Source organism: Rhamphochromis longiceps, linkage group LG14 (genome assembly GCF_057381845.1).
Source record: "Rhamphochromis longiceps isolate RC_006_pf linkage group LG14, R_longiceps_female_GT1.1, whole genome shotgun sequence".
Lineage (NCBI taxonomy): Eukaryota > Metazoa > Chordata > Actinopteri > Cichliformes > Cichlidae > Rhamphochromis > Rhamphochromis longiceps.
The window spans coordinates 16,062,303-16,083,385 of NC_140570.1; the positions used below are offsets into that span (position 1 = coordinate 16,062,303).

A 21,083-nucleotide genomic window follows, 5' to 3' on the forward strand; every position below is an offset into this window, starting at 1 on the left:
GATTTTAATATTAATTAGTCATTGTCAGTTGTTGATTCGTACTGTTCTCATTGTATGACGAATTATGATGGTTGTTTGGTAGCCGTTTGCATACTATGCATACTCTCTCTCTCTTCATATGTGTGTGTGTGTGTACAACAATTTTATGTTAATGTACAATCCTTAATATGCTTTGTGTGTGTGTGTGGGGTGAGGGCGCCAGAGGGAGTGTTCGCCCAGGGCGCCAAACTGGCTAGGACCGCCACTGACCAGATGAACATAACTACATTCATATTTTATCGAGCCGACAGTAGAAAAATAATGGTCTGAAACTAAACAGTTAGCTTGTGGCTCACAGGGATTACTTCAAATTGTTGCCATGTTTAAAAGCGCATCCACCAGCGTACAACTGTATAAATATAACAGAATAAAAGCTGCACAGGCCATGTTGTATCTTTAGAAGATAAAACAAATGCTTTTGTCTCAATACATCAAGCCAGTGTTTCTCCGTGGCAGTTAGAAGGATTATTGTTGACTTCACTGAACTGAAAAGAAGCTGAAGCATCGTGGATATAAAGCAATGCATTCTGACTTAAGATACAGCGCACTATTAATGAGCCACACTTTGTTTACTGGATTTTAGTGTATTTATAGTAAATCCAGCAACTGCACTTGACTGTCTTTGTATCTTATTTTCTTTTCTTTAGACTTTAGAATAGATCTGAGTTTGGTGAAAGTGTCAGCAGTCGTCTTCTGAGCTGAACTGATCGAGCGACGTTCCCATCGCTCCCAGAAGAGCAGTTTAGACATTTTTAGAAGAATGTTGAGTTAGGTGTAACTTCGCAAAGAACCAGTTTTAAATGATATCTTGAGACACTTTGTTACTAGCAGCTGTCACACAAACATCATTTCTCCCCCATTTCTTTAGTTGAATCTATGAAAAACTGGAACTGGACTGGACTGAAAATCAGTAGCAAAAGATGTGATGCAATGATGCCTTTAAATGTGAAACTTTGGGGTTTTATCCTCAATATGTAGGGCGGAGGTCAGGACAGCGATAGAGCCATCTGTAAAACACGGTGGAGGCTCTGTCATGGTTTGGGGCTACATTTCTGTCAGGGGTGTTGGAGCGCTTGTTAAAACTGATGTTTAGAATTATACAGATTTTGTTATATACAGAAATATCCAATAAAAACACCATTAGCACAAGTTACTAATGAATGATGCGATTTGAATAAAGCACAGGTTGACCAGTCAGTCATTTTCTCTTTTAGATTATTTTATTTAACCAATGTTACATTAAACTAACATAAATAAACATTTTTATGAACAAAAGGCACACAGTTCAAATATAAACAAAGAACGCCTGTACACCTTGTCTCAAAAACAAAAAGAAATTCTACCGTCTCTGAGCGACAGAGCAATCCGAGAGAGATGAGTTTCAAGGGGGTTTGTTGACAGAACGCTACAGCGCTGCCGCCGTTGCAGCAGCATTATGTCTCAGCATGACGTACACGCCTCAGCCCCTCAAAGGAGCCTAAGCGGTGGGCACAACAGCTAAAACGGCATCCGGGAGCAGCACTAGCTTCACGTGAATCCTCTGCCATGAGGTTAACAGTATGTGGAAAGTCCCTCTGAAACTCACATCCACCTCTGGTAAGAAGAGGCCACAAAATAAATGTCTGTTAAACTTAAAAGATTCATACACGCAGCACATATACTTGAAAATGGGCCGGAGGCTGGGTAAACACTTTAACAGGAGGGTCAGGGTTTCCAACAGCTTCTCTGTGGAAGCCTCTGATTGGTCTGTTGCAGCTTCCTCAAAATAATAATGTGGCCAGGTGGTCATTCACAGTACTGAGAGGACGCCAACTGTCTACTACAGCGTTTGTCCAGTGGGAACCACGATCATGTACAAGTCAAAATTACCCAATTAAATTTATTTATTTATATAAGCGCAGGTTCAGAACAACAGTCATCCCAAAGGCGCTTTATAATGTAAGGTAAGGACCCCACAGTATTACAGAGAGAAACCCAACAGGCTCTCGTCAGCAAGCACTTGGCAACAGCGGGGTGGAAGAACTCCCTTTTAACAGGAAGGGACCTCCATCAGAAGCAGGCTCAAGGAGGGGCAGCCAGGCTAGGCTAAGTGTGGGGGTGCGGGCTAGATTGGGTTTTACCTGCATCTGCTCCAAATAAGTACATTTCCTCTTTTTCCAAAGTGACGATAATCACTTGTCCACAGCAGACAAAGTGTGCTATACAAGTCCACTCAAGTCTGTTGCAGCTGTTTTCAGTTGTCATCCACCTCTGAACAGTAGATTAAAACAGGTGTGTCCTTTGCTAGTCCAGTTTCGTCCAGATGAATCCGGTCTGTTATTCCTTGATGCAGTCCAGGCTAGGTGGATCCAGCTGACTACAGACCGGGAACACCGAGTATTTGCAAACATTTTTTAGTCTGTTTCGACTGGTTTCACCTTCAGTTGGATTAAATTTAGTGTAACAAACCGATTACAATAGAGTCTGTTAAACCAAAGTGGACATATACTTTCTTTTTAATTCGTCTTAATTGTTATTTTAAAGTGGCTGTAGATGAGTAGATCCACTCATCTACAACCTGAACAGACTCTGCACATTAAGTGTTTGCAAATACAGACACCGCGTTGCAATCTTGGCTCAGACAGCGACTGTACTGGGCACCTCCTCATAGTGAATGATGAAGTAAGGGTAGCTCTGGTCATCATTGAAGATGACAAAGATCTGGGGGTCCATCCAGTTGTCCACGCAGGAGTCATAGAGGTCGCTAGAGGCGTCACGAGGGTTGATAGGTGGAGGCCGTCGCATAGAGGGATTTCCTACAGTATACCTGTGTGAAAACAAAGAGGAAAACAGAAAAGCTCAGTTAAGGAGCTGGGACTCTGGAGATACAAGATAATAATTTACCACACAGAAATCTAAATTTCAAGATTACAAGACTGCCGTATCTTTCGCCACACTTCATATAATACAGCATGTAGCGACTGTATGAAATGAAACTGTGCACTGTAGGCGGGTTGTTTTTCCTCGCTTAAATATTCATGTCAATCCCCAAAGACCCGTCATCCATCAGTCTCTGTGCTGCTTATTCGGGGATCATAAATAAGACAAAGGCAGCGGGTAGAGACGTGGAGTCTGTGTTGCTGTTCGGGTCTGACGCTTATGCCGTGGAACAGATTGGACCCAGGTTTACAGACAGAGTGTTGTTCCTAAACCGCCACACAATCCCCTGGGTGCACCACACACTCTGCTGCAGCAAAACAAAGCCGGCAACGTACGATGGGCACAGCCAAATCAGCTGTTTTACATGTGTGGCTCTACATTTGACTTGCATTTTAAAAGGAATTTGTGTAGCATGAGGATAGTATGACATGAAAGATGGTTTATGGAAAAGAACCTCCGGTTTCTCACGATCCAGATTGATGCCGATGTGTTCTGTAAATCGAAATGTAGAAGTACTCGAGCGTTTGCGAGAGACGGGGGTCAAAAAGGAAAAGTTGTTTATGCAGAGCCGTGCACTGGAGGGAACATACTTGTCAAACACTGCAAACGGTTCATTAGGGACGCTAAACCGCGCAAGCCAGCGATAAACCCAGGACACATAAGGCCTTGATTTAGCATTTACCAAACTATGTTCTTTCCGACCTCCTCTAAACCAAAGCAGATTTACATCTAGCTAAGATGTAAACGGGGAACAATTAAACAAAGCAAAGCACTGTGAGTGGTATAAGTGGGGGCCATTGCTTTAGAGGCACACAAATCACACGATTAAGCCAATATATTCCCAGCAATTTAACCCAAATGACATGTTATTTTTCCCCCTCCAGATAAATAAAACTCCACCCATAACTGGAGATGTTTTCTTATCAGTGTCCACACAAGCATGCACGCACACACCTACCTTCCAGTGAGGACTTTGGCCAGGAACATGCAGTGGACTCCTTTCGGCGAGCGTTTGGAGAAGTTGTGCGAGTAGACAGCTTTACGGGCAAAGTAGGATCCCTGTCCGAACATGGTGGCGTGTTTGCCACAGACTCGGGGGTCGAAGTTGTGCTTGCAGATGCCCTCCACCACGTCGGCCGAGGTGCCGTGGAAGAGGTGACGCTCGCTCAGCTGCCGGTCCCTCTCCGACATGCGCCGCGACATGTACTCCTTCTTCCTGTTGGAGCAGAGGAGGCGAAAGGGGATTTGTCAGCGATTCATTCATTTCAGAAAATAACACACAGACTGTATTGATGAGAAAATACGACTTAACACTAACTGTGACCACAACCTTGCGTGCACTGAAACTGTGGAAAAACGCAGCCCTGAATCTGGTTCTTGCGCAACGATCGGTACAGTGACGCTGTAACACGCTGCTCATTTTGAAAGTGTTTCAGGCCAGAAAGGCTGTGACCCTGGCATGACCTCCCATGATCTCTCAGCTTGTTAGTGACGCGCGCACACACACACACACACACACACACACACACACACACACACACACACACACACACACACACACACACACACACACACACACACACACACACACACACACACACACACACACACACACACACACTTAATTTCCAAATTTAGAAAAGAGGTGATAAACGCTCTCTTTTCACATGAACATTTCACAAGTCATTTGCGTGCAAATACACACACACGCACAAACAGACAAGCAAACAAGCAGTTATGGGTTTCCTGTCATAACCAGAGTGTGGGAAGAGGAACTCTACCGACATTCAGAGGGGGGGGCAACACTTTCAAATTCAGTGACACGCACGCACAGAAACACACACCTTCAGTCATTTTGAAACCGTGTGGTACCCGTGTGGGAGAGTATAACTGTCACAGCTGATAGGCCTTGCCCTGCACTAATCACAGCGGTTAGCCCTGTGTGTTGAAGACAGGAACATCATCATCACCAAACATCTCTCCATCTGCTGTTTTCACACACCACTGCTGACTCGTTCTCACGAAGTCCCACACAGCTGCTCCCATTTGGCCTATTTTCTTTCTTTCTTTCTTTCTTACCTCCCCACTCTTTACATTTTTTTACATTAAACCTTTTTTTGATTATCGTTTCAGTCTTAAACGTTTTAGACTTCAATAACAGATATCTGAATAAAAAGGATTAACACCCAGTCTGCACCGTAACAGCAAAGTCTGTGAAACTACCACCGTACTCTGGTGCAACTTCAGCAACACTATGGGTTCATTATATAAAACACAGATCGTTGCTGTTAACATCAATACTTATTTTATGTCCTCAAGTGAGGTCAAATCTCTCGACTGTCAAAACAAGTTTTGAAACTCGTGCCTTTCTCATGACATCGTAGATGTTGATTATTTCAGCAGAGCTGTGCTCGACAACACAACCACACATGCATCAAATTCGAATGCCACAGCTTTCCCACAAAGCATGAAAAAAAAGAAGCTACATGCAAAAGAAATTAATACATGCAACCCTGCTAGCACACTTACTGACAGAAAAGTTTCCTGGTGTCATGGTTAAAGTTTGTAGGAATTATACATGATTAAAAGACATCTCTATAATAATCTGCTTCTCCTCTCACCTCTTATACTTCTCCCATAGGAAGGGGTTCTGCACACGTAGGATCTTGATGATCCTGAACTTGGTCTCCGAAACCGTCTTGTGGAACAGGCTGTACACCGTCCTGTAGCTGCGGTCTTCGCGGGAAACCGGCACCTGAAGGAAGTCCTGGCTCATGGTCATTGGCAACCACGTTTCAGGAAAAAGGCTGGGTGGGTTGGTGGTAGTTGGCGAGAGGGGATATGACGCAGGAAGGTCCATGGACAAAGAGGAGGAGGATGATGATAATGAGGAGGAGGAAGAGGATGATGAGCAGGATGAGGAAGAGGACGACGAACAGCTGAGAGGAGATAGAGAGAGGCCGCTCAAAGTCCTAAAACGAAAGAAAGAAAATGAAGCGTTAGATTTCTGACAGTAGTGTAAGAAATATCATTAATGGTTACTTATTTCCTATGTTAATAGCATATTTAGGGCATATACTGCACATTATATAGACAAATATATTTATATTCAGGACAAACCAAGCTACTGACAATAGGCTGTTTGATTATCAAACTGAATGGGATAAAAGACATTTTATGAATTTGCAAGTTGCTTGATCAGACAAAACAAACATTTATACACATCAGTTTTGGTTCTGGGAAGTTGTGATGAGGTTTACATGAAAAATATTCAGTGCAGCTCGAATTTCTATACTCAGATCTGCAGGCAAAGGGACGTTTTCGGTTTGTAGCCTGAGTACTACCGACCAATCACATATAAGAAAGCAGCTGTAGCTGTGTGCTAATTCTGTCACCTTGAATAAAGTATGATTCATTTCATTTTACATGCAATATAAAGTCATTAAAAATGTTACTAGGAAGTATTATGTAAGTTACGTCTAATTAGAGGGCAGTGAGATGATCTTACTCGCATGCAATCTTATAAATAACTAGACTACGCAATTTCTGGAGAAACTGTGGTGGGATTGTTGCTATGAGTGGACTCAATCTGTAGCTTGACTTCAGTGCAGCTAAAAAGCCAGAGATAAAGGGGTTGGCTAACAGAGTTGAAGAGAGATGGCTCATAAACACAAGTGTACTGTACCTGAGATAGCAGCTACCTGGTACATAATGGGATTACTCTGAGTGATCATAATAATTTCTGCCATACTGGTTTTGTATTCAAAGTGTAGTCACCCTCACTGTTCAGGGACATTTACCTTGCTGTAGTAAAGCTGTCCCTCCGCAGTACACAATCATTTTGTGCGTGGGAAAATATTTACAGTTAAAAAAAATAAAATATAAAAATGATTTCTGAAAAGTGTGTTGATGAGGATTACATAATATAGACAAAAAAGTGTCACCCTGAAAAACACCCCACACTGTACTTGAACCCTCGACCTTCAACATACAAGGGACAGAGTGAGAGGTAACTTAGCCCCTAAGCCACTGGGGAATGTGTGACACAGGAGGGGCTCTCACCAACTTCAATTGTTTTGAAGTATGGTCTGTTTACAAAAAAAAAGACAACAAAAAATATCAATAAACTGCTCATAGTTGAGAATCCGCATTATGAAAAGGCCTCCACACGATGCTCAGAAAGACCGGACAACTGTGACTGGATCAGAAGCGCCGATTACTCTGATCAAGTGTGCTTCACAGAGGGATGATAGCTGCTGCCCTTTATTGAAACCTCATCTCTTTTCATCTGCCTTTATCCATGCCTGCTGAAGGTCAGTGAGAGCAGCTTTGGAGGAATTTACAGCAACCAAACCATCACCTAATGGCACCCCAGCACACTCCCCATCTCTCCACCTTCCTATAGCTGTGCTCCCATATGCCTACAATCAATACCCCCCCCCCCCCCTCCCCCCATACACACACCCAAAAATCCCCAAGAGTGAAACAAAACTGCCCGCCTGCCTGCCGCAGTGGACTAGCATTTCCACGAGCGCGCTCTCTAAAAATCATCTGCCACTGACTGTCAACAATGACATCACCGCACAGGGGAGCGGAGCAGCTCCTCAGCAGCCGTCAGCCATCACCGACCAAACAAAACAACAGGACTGCGCGAAAATGAAACCCAGACACCAAACAAGACAACAGGGAGGCGAAGTGAAGCAGAGACAGGAGCGAGAACAAGACACGAGGGGGGGGAAATAAAATGCCCATTGTGGAGCTGTCAAAAAGTGACAAAAAAAGAAAACTATTACGTCTGGCATTTGAGTCGGTAACAGTAGTTTGGCTGTCAAGTTATCGCCCTCCAAGTGTAAATGCTGTTAGTGCTATCAGCCATAAGAAAGTGAGTGTGTGTGTGTGTGTGTGTGTGCGCGCGTTGTCAGGAGACTGTGATCAGAGTGACTCTAAGTCGGTGCGACAGTTTTTCTCATCTCCTTTCTCTCTCTCTCTCTCGCTTATCTTGTCTGTCCGGTCTCGATCTCTCCCCCCTCCTCCCTGAAATCGATGTCCCTATTCCCTGTGTGCTTTGAAGAGATCACAGACAGCCTGCTGCAGAAAACAAGTGTGAAATGAAAAGGGACAGATAACACGAGAATGATGGACTTGGGGGAGAGAAAAGAGTGAGGAAAAAAAGAAAAGGAGGAAGATTAGGGGCAGATAACAAGGGGGGGAGAGAGGGGAGGAGATGGCTGAAAATAACACCGGCAGAGCAGAAAGAGATGACAGAAGGAAGGCGGGGGGAGAGCGGTGGGGAGGGGAGTGAGGGGGGAGAGTGCCAATCAAGCTAATGACCTCAACCTCCAAGCCCAAGCACAGATTGTTCCTGATAGACACACACACAGACACACACACGCCAACAAACTGTTTCAGGTCACTCGAAAGGACACTGGACGGACTGACAGCCATTCCTTTGCACAAATAAAATTCCCATTTTATTGGATCGCCTGGCTAGAAGCTTTTTTTTTCTTTTTTGGTGCCCATTGTGTGACTGTGATCAGATAAAGTAATTAACTGAAGCTCACACACACACCAAATGGATGACAACGTCCCATAACAAGTCACTCAATCCAAATTCCAGCTCCCCACAGGAACATTTCACACTCCTTCACTCACCAACTCCACTCTGCTGTGCACCCAGTCTGGAAACCATTTAGACCTCATTCACTTCCTCAGCTGTGCTCTGCGTCTCCCTCCTTCTCCCTCTCTCTCTCTTTTCCTTCTCTCCTTTTCTCCCTCCATCTCCTGCTCTCCATTTTGTCTTCCCCTGCCTGTCAGGGCCCCGGTAGGAACAGCTCGTTCTAGCGTTCGCTCTGTGTGGGAAACTGGCAGGACACCGCTACAGCAGCCTGCTCGGCAAAGGAAGTGAAAGATTCTGCAAATGGGGTGAAATGACTCCACTTGTTTCCAATCTGGTATTACTTGTTTCAAAAATAAGACCCGAGTGCTGCAAGCCAGATCACTTCACTGCTATAAGGACAGGAAGTTGACTGAGCTAAAGAAAGAATTTATTTTTTTTTTTTAAAAGAAAAGAGGGGAAAGAAACGCATTAGAAAAGGTTCGCTAGATCTGGAGCGCTAATGTTTTGCTTCTTTTCACCCTTTCCTTGATTTCTGCCTCTGCCCCGTCTCTCGACTTGACTCGTCTGTTCTCGTTTGCCTCCTTTATCTCATTTTCCCGTCCATCTGCTTCGCTCTGCACAGGACATCTCCCCGTGTCCCAGTGACTCTGTTTGACGTGCCAAAAATCTGTGCCGTGGTAAAGATGGGGTTTGAGTTTAGCTCAGGCTGCCAGTGTGCAGCAGAAAAGATAAAATGTGAATACAGTGTTCAGTATTCAACGCTGACTGTGACATTAACATCATGTACCGACCTCTGTGTGCCTGCAGCGTCTCCAAACTACAAATTCAGGATGCTCAGAGAACACAGAGAGCCACAAGAAGATGGCGTGTCAGATACTCAAGAATCAACTTTGTATGCGAGTGACTTTGCACATGTTGCCAGGGACTTTTTTTGTGTTGAACGCAGAACTTTGTTCTAGAAGTCAGTGTTGCTTCATGTGCAAAAATACTAAATGTTCTCTGATCTAAGTGCTAAACGATTTAGACAGCTCTGCTGGAAAGTACAAAGGCAAGCCAGCAGGGAAAAACAGAAAAGCAAGGCTATTAATCTAGTTAATGACTGCTACCTTTCAAACGAGAACTGCTACTGTTAATTAGTACCAATACTAAGCTCTGGAAAAAGTCGTTTTCTGGCATTACTTACTATAAGGCTGGGTGTATCTTGGCAATAGTCATTATGTGATTAACAGCTTTGGCCTCAGATGCAGTCCTTTATTTAAAGTCTGCATCACAACAACCGTCACATTAGGTAGTTCAGAACAGCCACCATACTGGGTGTATCACTCCGCCCAATCTAAACTAAGCCTAATGCCCGCGCAGAGTACAATACAGTTCCTATGAATACAGTAACACGTTCACAAAAACGAGTCTCTGCTTACATTACTGCAAGTGATGCTCTGAGAGCAAATCCACTAAGTCACTGTGGAGACATCTCAGCTGTGTTGTTGTTTATCTACTCGAGCCATGTCTTCACCATGGCCAAAACCTCAACCTCTGGATCCAGCTTTAGCTCTATTAGTGCTCACCTCCTAACCACAAAAGCAAAGCTGTAGTTAGATCTAATATCAGCCATGTTTACTTACTGTAGGTGTGGTGTGAGAATCACGGAGGACATGAACATGGGCCGCTTCTTGATCTGACGTCGGAACCCGAAGACTGCGTTCTGCTGGAAGCCCTCCCTGATGTTGAGGATATACTGGTTCTGGAGCGTAATGAACCTCACCTCCTTAAGACCTCTCGAACTCGCCTCCTCTATGAGCTTAACCACAGGCTGTGGAGCAGAAGGAAAGGGAGGGAAAACACATTTGTTTACCATTTTCTGCAGGTAACTTCTGCATTTTTCCATTTTACCTGTAAATCAAATGTGGCCATTGCAAAGACGATAAATAAAAGGTCACACATGGATAAAAAGCTGTGTTACAAAAGCAAGTAGTTTGTGTACATGAGAGCTGTTTTTCTAAATCCACCCCATCACTGGACAATTGATTAATGTGGGCGAAGCTAATGTGTCTGGCATCTTGTTCGCAGAGCCTGAATGCACCCGAACACACACAAATAAATGCACCGAATGGCTCACCTCGGAGTATTCCCTCCAGCCAAAATTGTCTCTGCAGTAGTACTTCCACACTGTGTGACAGCTGGGGGTGGGGTTTGGGTTCATCGCAGGCAGGGGTAGAGGGCTGGGGGGGGTGCTCAGTCGTCGGACGCAGTCAAACTCGAGGTCGCACACTCGCATCGTCCCAAAGTCTAGGGCAAACACTCGACCCCTGCAACACAAGGTTTGAAGTCATTAGAATAACTACGTAGCTAAGCGCTGCAGTCAGCAATGCACATTAACCCGGACGGCTAGCACGCAGGGCTGTGGAGTGATGACCTTGTTGTTAAATAGTCACAGTTTATATTTCCATTAGAAGCTGTGCTACAAAGCACGAAGCTGTTGATGGAACGTTAACTTAATCCGTGAGCCCTGGAGCAGGATGATCAAACCTCTACTTAGTCACTTATACTGAGCTGCATAGGGTGTAAATTTAAAGTAAATGACTTACAAATGATAAACAGAAAGCCATACATGACAACTGTGCTTCAAAGTGCCCTTGAGCAAGTTACTAGGATTAACTTTACTTTGACTTCCCCATGGAACCAGCTCATGGGAACAGCTCTCTCATTATGTACAACGATGGCTGACATTGCTTTCAAATCTTTACAGTAAGTAACCAAATAGCTGCCTAGCAAATTTTATATTATATAAAAAGATAGGTTAGCCCTTCCAAATCAAAACATCAGTAAACATCAACAAAGAAAATACCAGAACATTAAAAAAAAAAAAAGTTAACCAAACAAATTTAAAAATGTGAGTTTTTAGTTGTTTTGTTCTGTGTGTGTGTGTTTTTTAAAGAGATCACCGAGTCCACAGATCTAAGGCTCTCAGACTCTGTAGCTCTCTCAGAGGGAGAGAGCTACAGAGTCTGAGAGCCAATGTTGAAAAAGCTGTGTCCTTTTCAGCCTCATATGATAAGCAGCCAGCAGGCCCTGATCACATGACCTCAGGGACCTGCTGGGGACATAAGAATGTAAAAGTTCACTGATGTAAGCTGGTGCTTGTCCATCTACAGCTCTAAAAGTCAGAACCACAGTCTTAAAATGAATTCTGCATTCAGTGGGGAGTTAGTGCAGCTGCAGACGATTCGGGGAGTTTTTGCTTTGACAAGTGAACAATGAATTACAATAATCTAGACATGATGATAATAATGATAATACTCCAGCCCCTGCTCTAAAGCCTTGCTATTTCGAGTAGCAAACAATCAGGTTAACCTACAGAATAATGATCTAGTAGCTGTAGGTGGTCAGTGAATGCACTTCAGCATAGTACAGTAGAGTTACCATCTGCCAAAAAAATAAATAGGGGAAACACATAATCTTTTCACGCCCATACAACCTCGCCTTAACCCCTCTCTGTCCCAACACACGCGGGTCAAAAACACTGTTGCGTGCATGTCTGAGTGTGTGCATGTGCATCAGTCGCGCTGCATTAGTCCTCCCTCGAGCCTCCGGCAAATCCTTTCTGGGTCAGACATACCACTTACATAAATGTGGCCAAACACACTGGCGTGCTATGGCAAGGACACACATATACACGATCTATACAAATATTTAACACACTAAACATGCACATGACACTACAGCCATAGAAGCGGGCACATTGCATGATGATGTTAATGGTCTCATTGATATTAGTGAGAAGCTAAGTGAATGTAACGTGAAAATGTTAGACTGTGTGTGTGTTACTTTAAAAAAAGTACACTACACAGTTTAGAGGTTTCCCACTGAAAAACAGAGAAGTGGAGCAGCAGCAGTAGCAGTAGCGCTGAAACCTCCTTATAAGTTCAACAGCCTGAAGCGGTGAAACCTCGTATTATAATGGCCGAAGAGAAAACAAGTCTTCAGTTTCATCCACTAAGTGCAGGTACTGGCTGCTGGGGTTACTGGCAAACACACCAGTGTCTCACAGGAAGGTGATAATGAGAGGTCCCGTCTCGTTTTTTGAAAACTCGCATAAACACTGACTCAAATGGTAGTTACATACCCTAAATTTACATCTGTATTTCTGCAAAGTCATACCGCGAACACATCTCTGGAATAGGAAGTGAAATGAGAGTTCATTTAGAGAGCACGTGCAGAAACAAAACAGTAACTGAAGAGTGAGTCACTGATAATCAGATCACCTGATTACCAGAAACACACAGAGAGAAGGTGCAGATAATCCCTGCGACTTTCTGAATTCTTCTCAACTAACGCAGACGCATTTCAGTTTAAAATGGGAAAAAAACAAAACAAAAAAAATGAATAGCTGTATTAATGTGAAAATGAAAGGCAGAAATGGAAGAGAAAAACAGAACAACAATGAAAAAAGGTGCAAGGGAGTGATGATACAAAAATAAATAAATCTGATTTTCACTGATGCTGATCTTTAGTTTCACCCTGTCCTGCACCTGTGCGCTCTCCTGTGACATGTTTTCATGGTATCGGAACAGAATGTTTTTCGCCTGTGACGGTATGTAATGATGACACGTGTGTGTGTGTGGCTGACTAACAAACCATGCACAAGTGTTATGAGAAAATGAACTTGAGCTTTCCATCCTACCTCACTCATTACCACAGTGTCGTTACTGATATGTTTTCATTTAAAAGCATGCTTGTTATATTTACGCCTCAGGTCTGCTCTACTCTGGTCTAGTAGGACCTCTAAAAAGACTGACCCAGTTCTGCCTCCATCTCACTCTACCCCTTCCAACCATGTGTCCTACTTCACTACATCCATGAACCTCCTGTGAGGTCTTATTTTCCTCCTCCGACCAGTATTTCCACCATCTCCACAAACCACCTCAGCCTTGCTTTTTCAACCTTATCATTTCAACATAAAACACTGATTGGAAATTTTAAAAAAGGATGTAGCCTCTGTATCTACCTCTCACACATCCTACTCTCTCCCTCCCCGCTGCACATTCAGACAAATACTGGAGTCTCCGGAGTTGATTATTTCCAATTCCTTTCATATAGCCCCTTCCTCCCCATCTAGTTTGCCCCATTTTAAAAATAAAATTCCAGCAGTTAAATTAAGTGAACTGAGATTTGGTAAGATGGCCAATCAAGAGTTGGATAGTGACCCAAAGCACGCCCACTCTAGCAGAGTCAAAGACCATGCTGGAAATGCGGGGCTTCTCCCACTTTTCTCCCAAGGTGCACCCAAAAGGAAAGGAACTTGTACCGAGCAGCTCCCAACACTACAAGCAGGCAAGGCGATGGAAAAAGGACAGCGGCTCCTAAGGAATATGCCTATAGCACACACACCTTCAAACTTTCTCATGACTACACACCAAAGGACCCACATTCCAACATCAGTCATGCTATTGTGAACATCACACACTGGAGGAACACTCGTCTATGTACGTACACACACACATTCTTTGGACAGATTCATGTACGTACACGCAAAACTTCATCCAGTCACGCCCAGATAACTCAGTCAGTCAAGCAAATCTGCTGACGAACACTTCTTTTACACACACACACACACACACACACACACACACACACACACACACACACACACACACACACACACACACACACACACACACACACACACACACACACACACACACACACACACACACACACACACAGAACCTTGATGTCACGTACTAGTGTTATTTCCTTGTATTCACAATCCAGTTATCTATTTAAATAGGCTTCATTTGTTCCTGTTTTTTTAGCTTTACAGGCAGTGAACACACAACAAAGTCACACACACGCACACACAGAACAGGAAGAAGTGCACACTCGCGTCACCTGCACGTCCTGGATTTTTCCAGTATGAGTGTATCTGTCCACATAATTGAGCTCATAGCTCAGGGTGTCCTCTCTCAGTCCTTTAAGCCTCTCTTTTGAAAATATTAAAGGTGCCCAGCCTATAAAGAATGTGAGGCTTTAAAAAAAGATGAAAAAGGGGGAAGATAAGCAAATGAGTTTGGAATTTAAATCAACACTTAATTAACACTTGAGGGAGGAGAGAAGACCAGAGAAAGAAAAACTGTTTGAAATCACGGGGAAAAGGATTCTGCTTGAGAGCACTGGGACATCTCTCCCACCTCTTTGGGGCCCTTCAGGGAAAAGTAAGGAATAAAGAAAAGGAGCGAGACAGAGGAATAAAAGGGAAGAAAATGGGCACGTCAAGGAAATGTAGAAGACAAAAAAATTAAATCTGGTGTGGAATTATTATGAACAAAAAATAATTAAATAAAAGGAGGTGGAGCTGGAATTTAAAAAAAAAAAAAAAAAATGGAGGCAGACTCTTGAGTAATGAGAGGCAGAGCGACACAGACCTCGCCCCTCTGATTCATGGCGTGATCTGTCTGACACATTATATCCACACAAACACACATCCAGTCTGACTATCTTGATACTGCCTCTACTCTCACAAACAAACACAGCTCACTTAGACACAATCATCCTTGATTTTCTGAGATTCATGAAACACATCTAGGTAACACAGAATCCCCTGTGATAGAAACACAAAGACACACTCACACACACCTTGGTGTCAGGTTGCTCTGTCCTTGGCGCTCAGTGACTCTTTATGCCAGTTAATGACAAGCAAAGCTTTTATCACATGGTTAATCAAAAAAAGGCCTGTCTTCATGACTGACGCGCACACACACACACACGCGCACACACACACACACACACACGCGCGCACACACACACACACACGCGCGCACACACACACGCGCGCGCACACACACACACACACACGCGCACACACACAGCAAGATGTCAAGTGCTAAAGTTCCTCCTTAAACAGATATTACAGGAAAAAGTTTGTATTTTGTTGTAAGTAACAGTTGTCACACAATCAGCTTGTAAAGTGAACACTATTCCTCACTCTCTCACACACACACACACACACGGCAGCACAAATGAACAACTGTACGGTGCAGGATTATTACAGTATAAGTTTTAGAAGCGATGACTGTGACATTCCTCCTCACTGCTGAGTTCATGACTAAGACGGGTTAACGGGACTTCCATTCCTGCTTATCATACGGATGGGATTAACCTGTGTTATGGATCACACACACACACACACACACACACGGGAACAGCTCAGCACAGAACACACACTCACACGCCCTGTAGTAGGCCATGCAAAACATAATCAGATGGAGATATACAAAAGCAGTCGTGCATTTTCTTTCCTGCCACACACACGCGCGCGCGGCCAAAGGCCGAATGGGCCTGTGTCTCCATACCGACGGCAGAGCTTGTTAAGTCATCTGCTCCTCTTTATACTGCTAACGATGTTATCATTTGGCTGCCGTAACCACGGTGACGCCTTCCACCCTGTGTGTGCGTGTGGCTGCTTGCGTGCATGAAAAGACAAGCTGGGTTGCATCTCTAAAGAAAGACGATCAAAAGAGCTCTCACACACACCCAATGCTACACAAAGCTTTGAGCAGTTGGCTGAATGAGCTGATTTGTGTCGACGCTGCACGGCTAACCGACTTTCCCCCAGTTTGTGTGTCATCACTCGGCAGGCTGCTCCGCTTTCAGAGCCCCCGACCGATATTAAAGTTTGCCCATAGTGCACATAATCGAATCTGCCAGAGACGAGCTTATTTACGGTCCTTACCTGTGGTGTAAATAAAATCTATAATGGCCCACCTTAGAAAAATAAAAAGATCAAAACAAAACAAAAAAACCCCCAAAAAACCAAAAACCCAGAAACTGGCCACTGTTTACTTCTTGCCGATAAAAAGCTAAACACGCAAGAAAATGACTTATCTGGGATCATGTGAAAATGTTTTACGTTGTGTTTTCATTCAACCATCCACAAACAGTCAAACCTGTTTTAAGGGTCAGGGTTGGAGAATTCCTTTTTAGCCAAACTAAAAATGTATCCTCTGCTACTTGGGTATATTCACTTAAAAAATGGCAAAGATATATTAATAAATTAGCTTTTAACAAAACTCCAGTCATCAGAAGATACACCAGCATCAGACTAAAAAAGAAAACTGACTGAAATGCCTCAAAGTTTTTTTTTTTTTTATGTAAAGAAAAACAAAAACAGTCATTACAGGATTATTCATATGATACAGAATTTCCACATATACACATTGAAAATGTGCTGGTAAAAAGTTTCTGTCGTTTCTGGTTTCCACTGCAGTTTCAGTCAAGTGAGCCAGATGGCCCTGTCTTACTGTATGAGACACACTCAAAAGGCCTCTGAAGAATCTGGGTTGACACCACCAGGTGCATATCCTGTTTGTGGAGCAATATGCTCTTTGCATAGTTTCAGCTGAAAACATGAGTCAACAAGTCAAACACACACACACAAAAGTTGGTGCACACCTCAAACACATAGGTGCTTAAAGGGCTTTAAATGTGAGTGGGGGTGTGGATAGGGTTAATGCCTTAAGATTACACTATACTGACATAAAGTGCACTTGTAATTAGATCCACATGACATGAAAATGAGGGGGGGCCTCTAACTCGCAAACACTGCAGAAGAGATTGAAAGCTTAGGGTCAAACATGTGTACAAGTACCCTTTGTGTGTGTGACAGTGTGAATGTACTTGCATACAGTACAGTTTCACAGGAAGCAGTAGATGCTCCTTTGTGTCACCCCAATGGGGGCGAGGGAGAAAAAGACGTTTATCTCCGTCTGCTAAAAGGCGAGCGTGAGAGCACTGCGAGTCACTTTGCTTCCCTGTGCAGTTTATTCGTGCGAGTGTTTGCGTGCCAAGCAGTGCGTGTGTGAGTGTGGGTGCGAGTGTACACAGTGACACGCACGCTTATGACCGAGGGAAGAAGAGAGCTGCCAAGTGCGTTTGTGTCACTGACCGCACAAGGCTGCTGGGGGTCACGCAAGTTCACGGCTTTCTGCAACGAGTGCTATAAAAAAAAAAAGAAAGAAAGAAAAGAAAAAGCCTCGCTTTTGACGGCTTTCTGGCCAATCACAGATCTGGGTTTGGAAGAAGGGAAGTGCAGGAAATAGATAACCGATATCAGGGCCATGCCTACACAAGGGCGTGATAGCTGTTCAAATAAAGAGATACAGTAAATGCAGGTGACACATTAACTAGAAGGACACACGGACCATGTGCATTATAAAGCTGTGAAAGCAACAGTCAGCATTGGGAGGAGCAGTCACTTGTCTGCAGTCCATCATCCACGCATGTACAGAACAGCTGTGCAGTGTTTTCAGTTTGTCACCGGTGGCAAAACCAAAGAGGAAACTCAGGTCTACAGTTTCCAACACTCTGAACCAGAAGTGGCTTAGACTATCACTTGCATGCAGCCTATCAGATTACTGCACCATTGTTGCTATGTCACAAATACCCATCGATCTAACAAACAGTCCTTTCAGCAGCATGTTCAACACCAAATGGACTGGGGTGGTGGCAGTATTCTCCAATTTCAGCCCCGCTTATACAGAATGAGGATTTGGGTTAAAACTTGAAACGGTTTAATTGTCCACTTATATTTGAAATATTATAATTTATATGAAAACAATTGTCAGGAATAAAGAGAAATGCTGAAGGGTGATACTCTTGGGGCATGAATTGTGGTTTCACTTCCTACTTTCAATTGACTGAATGCAAAGTGAATTGTCCCATCACCCACAGACACAGATGGCAAAGATCCAACCAAAAAAAAACCAAAAACAAAACAGAAATACTTTGATGCTGCTTCCCTCTGTAGCAGGGGTCCTGTATCTAACCAGGGAGTTTGTAGCACACATGCTACTGATTAACACAGAGTACAGGTTGCAGTAAACACTACAGCGGGATACTTACTGATACTTTAGCCTGACTTGCTCATTGTCAGGGTTGCAGTACAGTCTCTCCAGCTGTTCCTGGGAGTCATCTGCTATGCTCTGCCAGGTCTGGCTGCTGCTCTTGCGGATCTGCCAGTGGTAGGGCAGGACGGTGTGGTGGTGGGCACAGTCATTGCCATAAACGCACAGTCCCTGGAGGAAATCCACACAAATGTCCACTGAGTCTGACTGGTGTGTGTGATATTGGAGCTGAGTGAGCAGCTCAAAAACCAGATCCAGTGAGGCCTCTTCACTTTTGTCCTGAAATAGCACTCCTTTGTCAGGCTGCAGGAGGAGGGGGTCCGAGATTCCAGTGCAGTCTTTGACTGGAGGATTTGTTGCCCCAGAGGTTAGGAGGTCGTTGCTTTTGATTGCCCCCTCCTGGTGTGGAGGAACCTGGGGTGCAACTATGGGAGGTATATCCCTGCTGGGAGCTGTTATTGTCACCGCGCTACCAGACTCCCTGAGGCCCGGTTTCAGCTGGAAGCAGTTGGGGGAAGAATCGCTGATCTTAGGTCGCTCCCCTCGCCGAACAGTCTCATCCAGCTCCGTAGTAGTATCGGCTATTTCCACATCAACGTCCTGGGTGATCAACCCAGGCACACCGGCCCCAGCGGTGGCATTGTCAGCGGTGCCCCGGTCTTTGAGGCACACCTGGCCCAGGCAGTTCTGTTTCACTACAGCCGCTGCGCACAAATTCCCCGGAGTCCGGCCCGGCTGGTTCCGGGGAACAAACACCCCATCCCCGGAGACCAGCGTATCTGTGCTCAGCAAAGTAGTCAGTATAGGATCCTCCAGGGCTCGGTGGAGGCATTTGGCATCCAATTTCCTTTGTTTCTTCTTGAAATAAGGTTTCACCAGAGGTATTTTGTCCGAGAGCCCCACAATCTGTTGCTCCGTGAAATCTTCCCCTTCGTCCATATTCAAACTCACATCCAGGGTGATCCCGGTCGGCACACCATCTGTGGATTTCTGGAGAATGTGCAAAGTTTTGTCCATGAGCTTCTGTGAAAGCCCGTCAGTCCTGGGAGAAGGAGAAAGAGAAGAGAAAGAGGTAGTCATCAAAGACAACACCTATAATCCTTTAAGCCTAGTTTCCAAGGTGAAGTCATCCTAGCGCATAAAGAAATGATTAATAGTCTGTGTCGCTCGGACGAGGTATTAGCCCATATCATAAACTCATCTTTTCTTTCCTGGAAAGGAAAACCCTCACCCTCTATATACCGAAACGAAACCAGTTCACCCCCCTCCCTCCGCAGACCAAAACTGCTCTGGTCCCAGAATGACCCAGCACATGTTACACCACCATCATCATCATCATCTGCGGTCATTATAAACCCGTCCTTATAGGAATATTACAGGAACAGCCTGTTATACAGAGTCTCGTTAGTGAAGCAGCTTAGTGCAGTCAACAGGCCAACTGAAGCGGAAAAATATTACCTAATCCTACAGCAGGGAACTTGGGCTCCAGCCTCAGATTAATCATAAAAAAAACGAGAACATATAATTGCAGTGTCTTATGCTTTTTCCTCCTCCTCCTTCTTGTGCCTTTCTTTGGTGTGCTGCTAACGTCATTCCTGCAATTACAGCTGCGTATCCGAACGGGAGCGATAAAATCATCAATTGTAACAAAACCTCCCTCTCCCGGGACGGTGTATTTTGATCACGGGAGTCCGATACGCGGCCCCTGCCGTCTACGTGCCGCTCACACGTCGCTGCTCGAGCAACTTTGCACGTACGCTTTACAGCTGACAAATACACACACAGTCCCATATATACACACAGAGACACACACGGCACCGCAAATGCCGAGCAGCGACAAAAGACAAGCGGGACACCCCGGAGACTTGTTTCAGCGCTCCGCTACACAAACGGCAGCTCTCGTCGTTCTTTAAGCAGAAACACTTGATCAGCAGACCAGGGGCTCTGCGGGCTGTCCGTGTGAGAGAAACACACAGAGAAGCACTGCAGCATGCCCAGCTTCCCCACAGGACAGCCCGCAGAGCCCCGGGTCTCTCACACCGAGGCGACAAAACCCTACCTGCGCGATAATGTCCGCCCCACTCCCCCCCGGTCTCGACGCTCTTTGGTGGGTAAAATCCAGTGCACTCATCGGAGAAGCTCCGGGGATAATAGTATCCGTGTCCGGGGCTAGACTGTTGTCCGGTTCGGTTGCTCTCGTCCTTCTGTTGTCCCCGACGCGTTCATACTACGTCTCTATTTCATGGTGTCTCCCTTTCTTTGTATCCTTCTGCCGGATAGGAAAAGACGACTGAGAACAGAAGAGAGGAACGCACAGCTGTGGCGAGAGACGCTCTAACTGACTGCCCTCTCTCCCATCTTTGCACAACCTGGCCCCGCCCCCGTAACCTGTCAGAGGCGGGGTCTCCTCAAAGGAAGGCTGGGCTTCGGCTCGAAGGGAGGCGGGGCCGGAAACGCAGCATGAGAGTGTGGGGAAACCTCAGCGACCCCGGAAGTAGGTTTCTAAAAACAAACAAGCATTAACATACTGTTAAAGTTAATTGCAGCTCTTTGATGGAAAAATAATTAAATAATTTAGATGTATCCATTCCAAGTAAAACTAGTAGATT

General features: G+C 44.7%; 1 protein-coding gene across 1 annotated transcript; it reads right to left on the reverse strand.

Moving 5' to 3' along the window:
- Positions 1-1,237: 1,237 nt before the first annotated feature.
- Positions 1,238-20,836, reverse strand: tiparp (TCDD-inducible poly(ADP-ribose) polymerase). The gene is made up of 7 exons (XM_085379343.1): positions 20,534-20,836; positions 18,473-19,516; positions 10,692-10,881; positions 10,198-10,385; positions 5,580-5,930; positions 3,917-4,174; positions 1,238-2,845 (listed from the first exon to the last, which is right to left on the reverse strand). Exons 2-7 carry the CDS (start codon positions 19,489-19,491, stop codon positions 2,656-2,658), a joined length of 2,196 nt encoding a protein of 731 aa, XP_085235469.1. The 5' UTR covers positions 19,492-19,516; positions 20,534-20,836; the 3' UTR covers positions 1,238-2,655.
- Between the last annotated feature and the right edge of the window lie 247 nt (positions 20,837-21,083).

Bases quoted from the DNA above. Each gene is read 5' to 3' on its own strand.
- tiparp (XM_085379343.1), bottom strand. From the start codon at position 19,491: ATGGACAAAACTTTGCACATTCTCCAGAAATCCACAGATGGTGTGCCG. The intron at 10,882-18,472 runs GTAAGTATCCCG...CTTGTGTTGCAG, and splicing joins CAAGTCAGGCTAAAGTATCA to GGGTCGAGTGTTTGCCCTAG. The intron at 10,386-10,691 runs GTGAGCCATTCG...TCTGCTCCACAG, and splicing joins GCTGGAGGGAATACTCCGAG to CCTGTGGTTAAGCTCATAGA.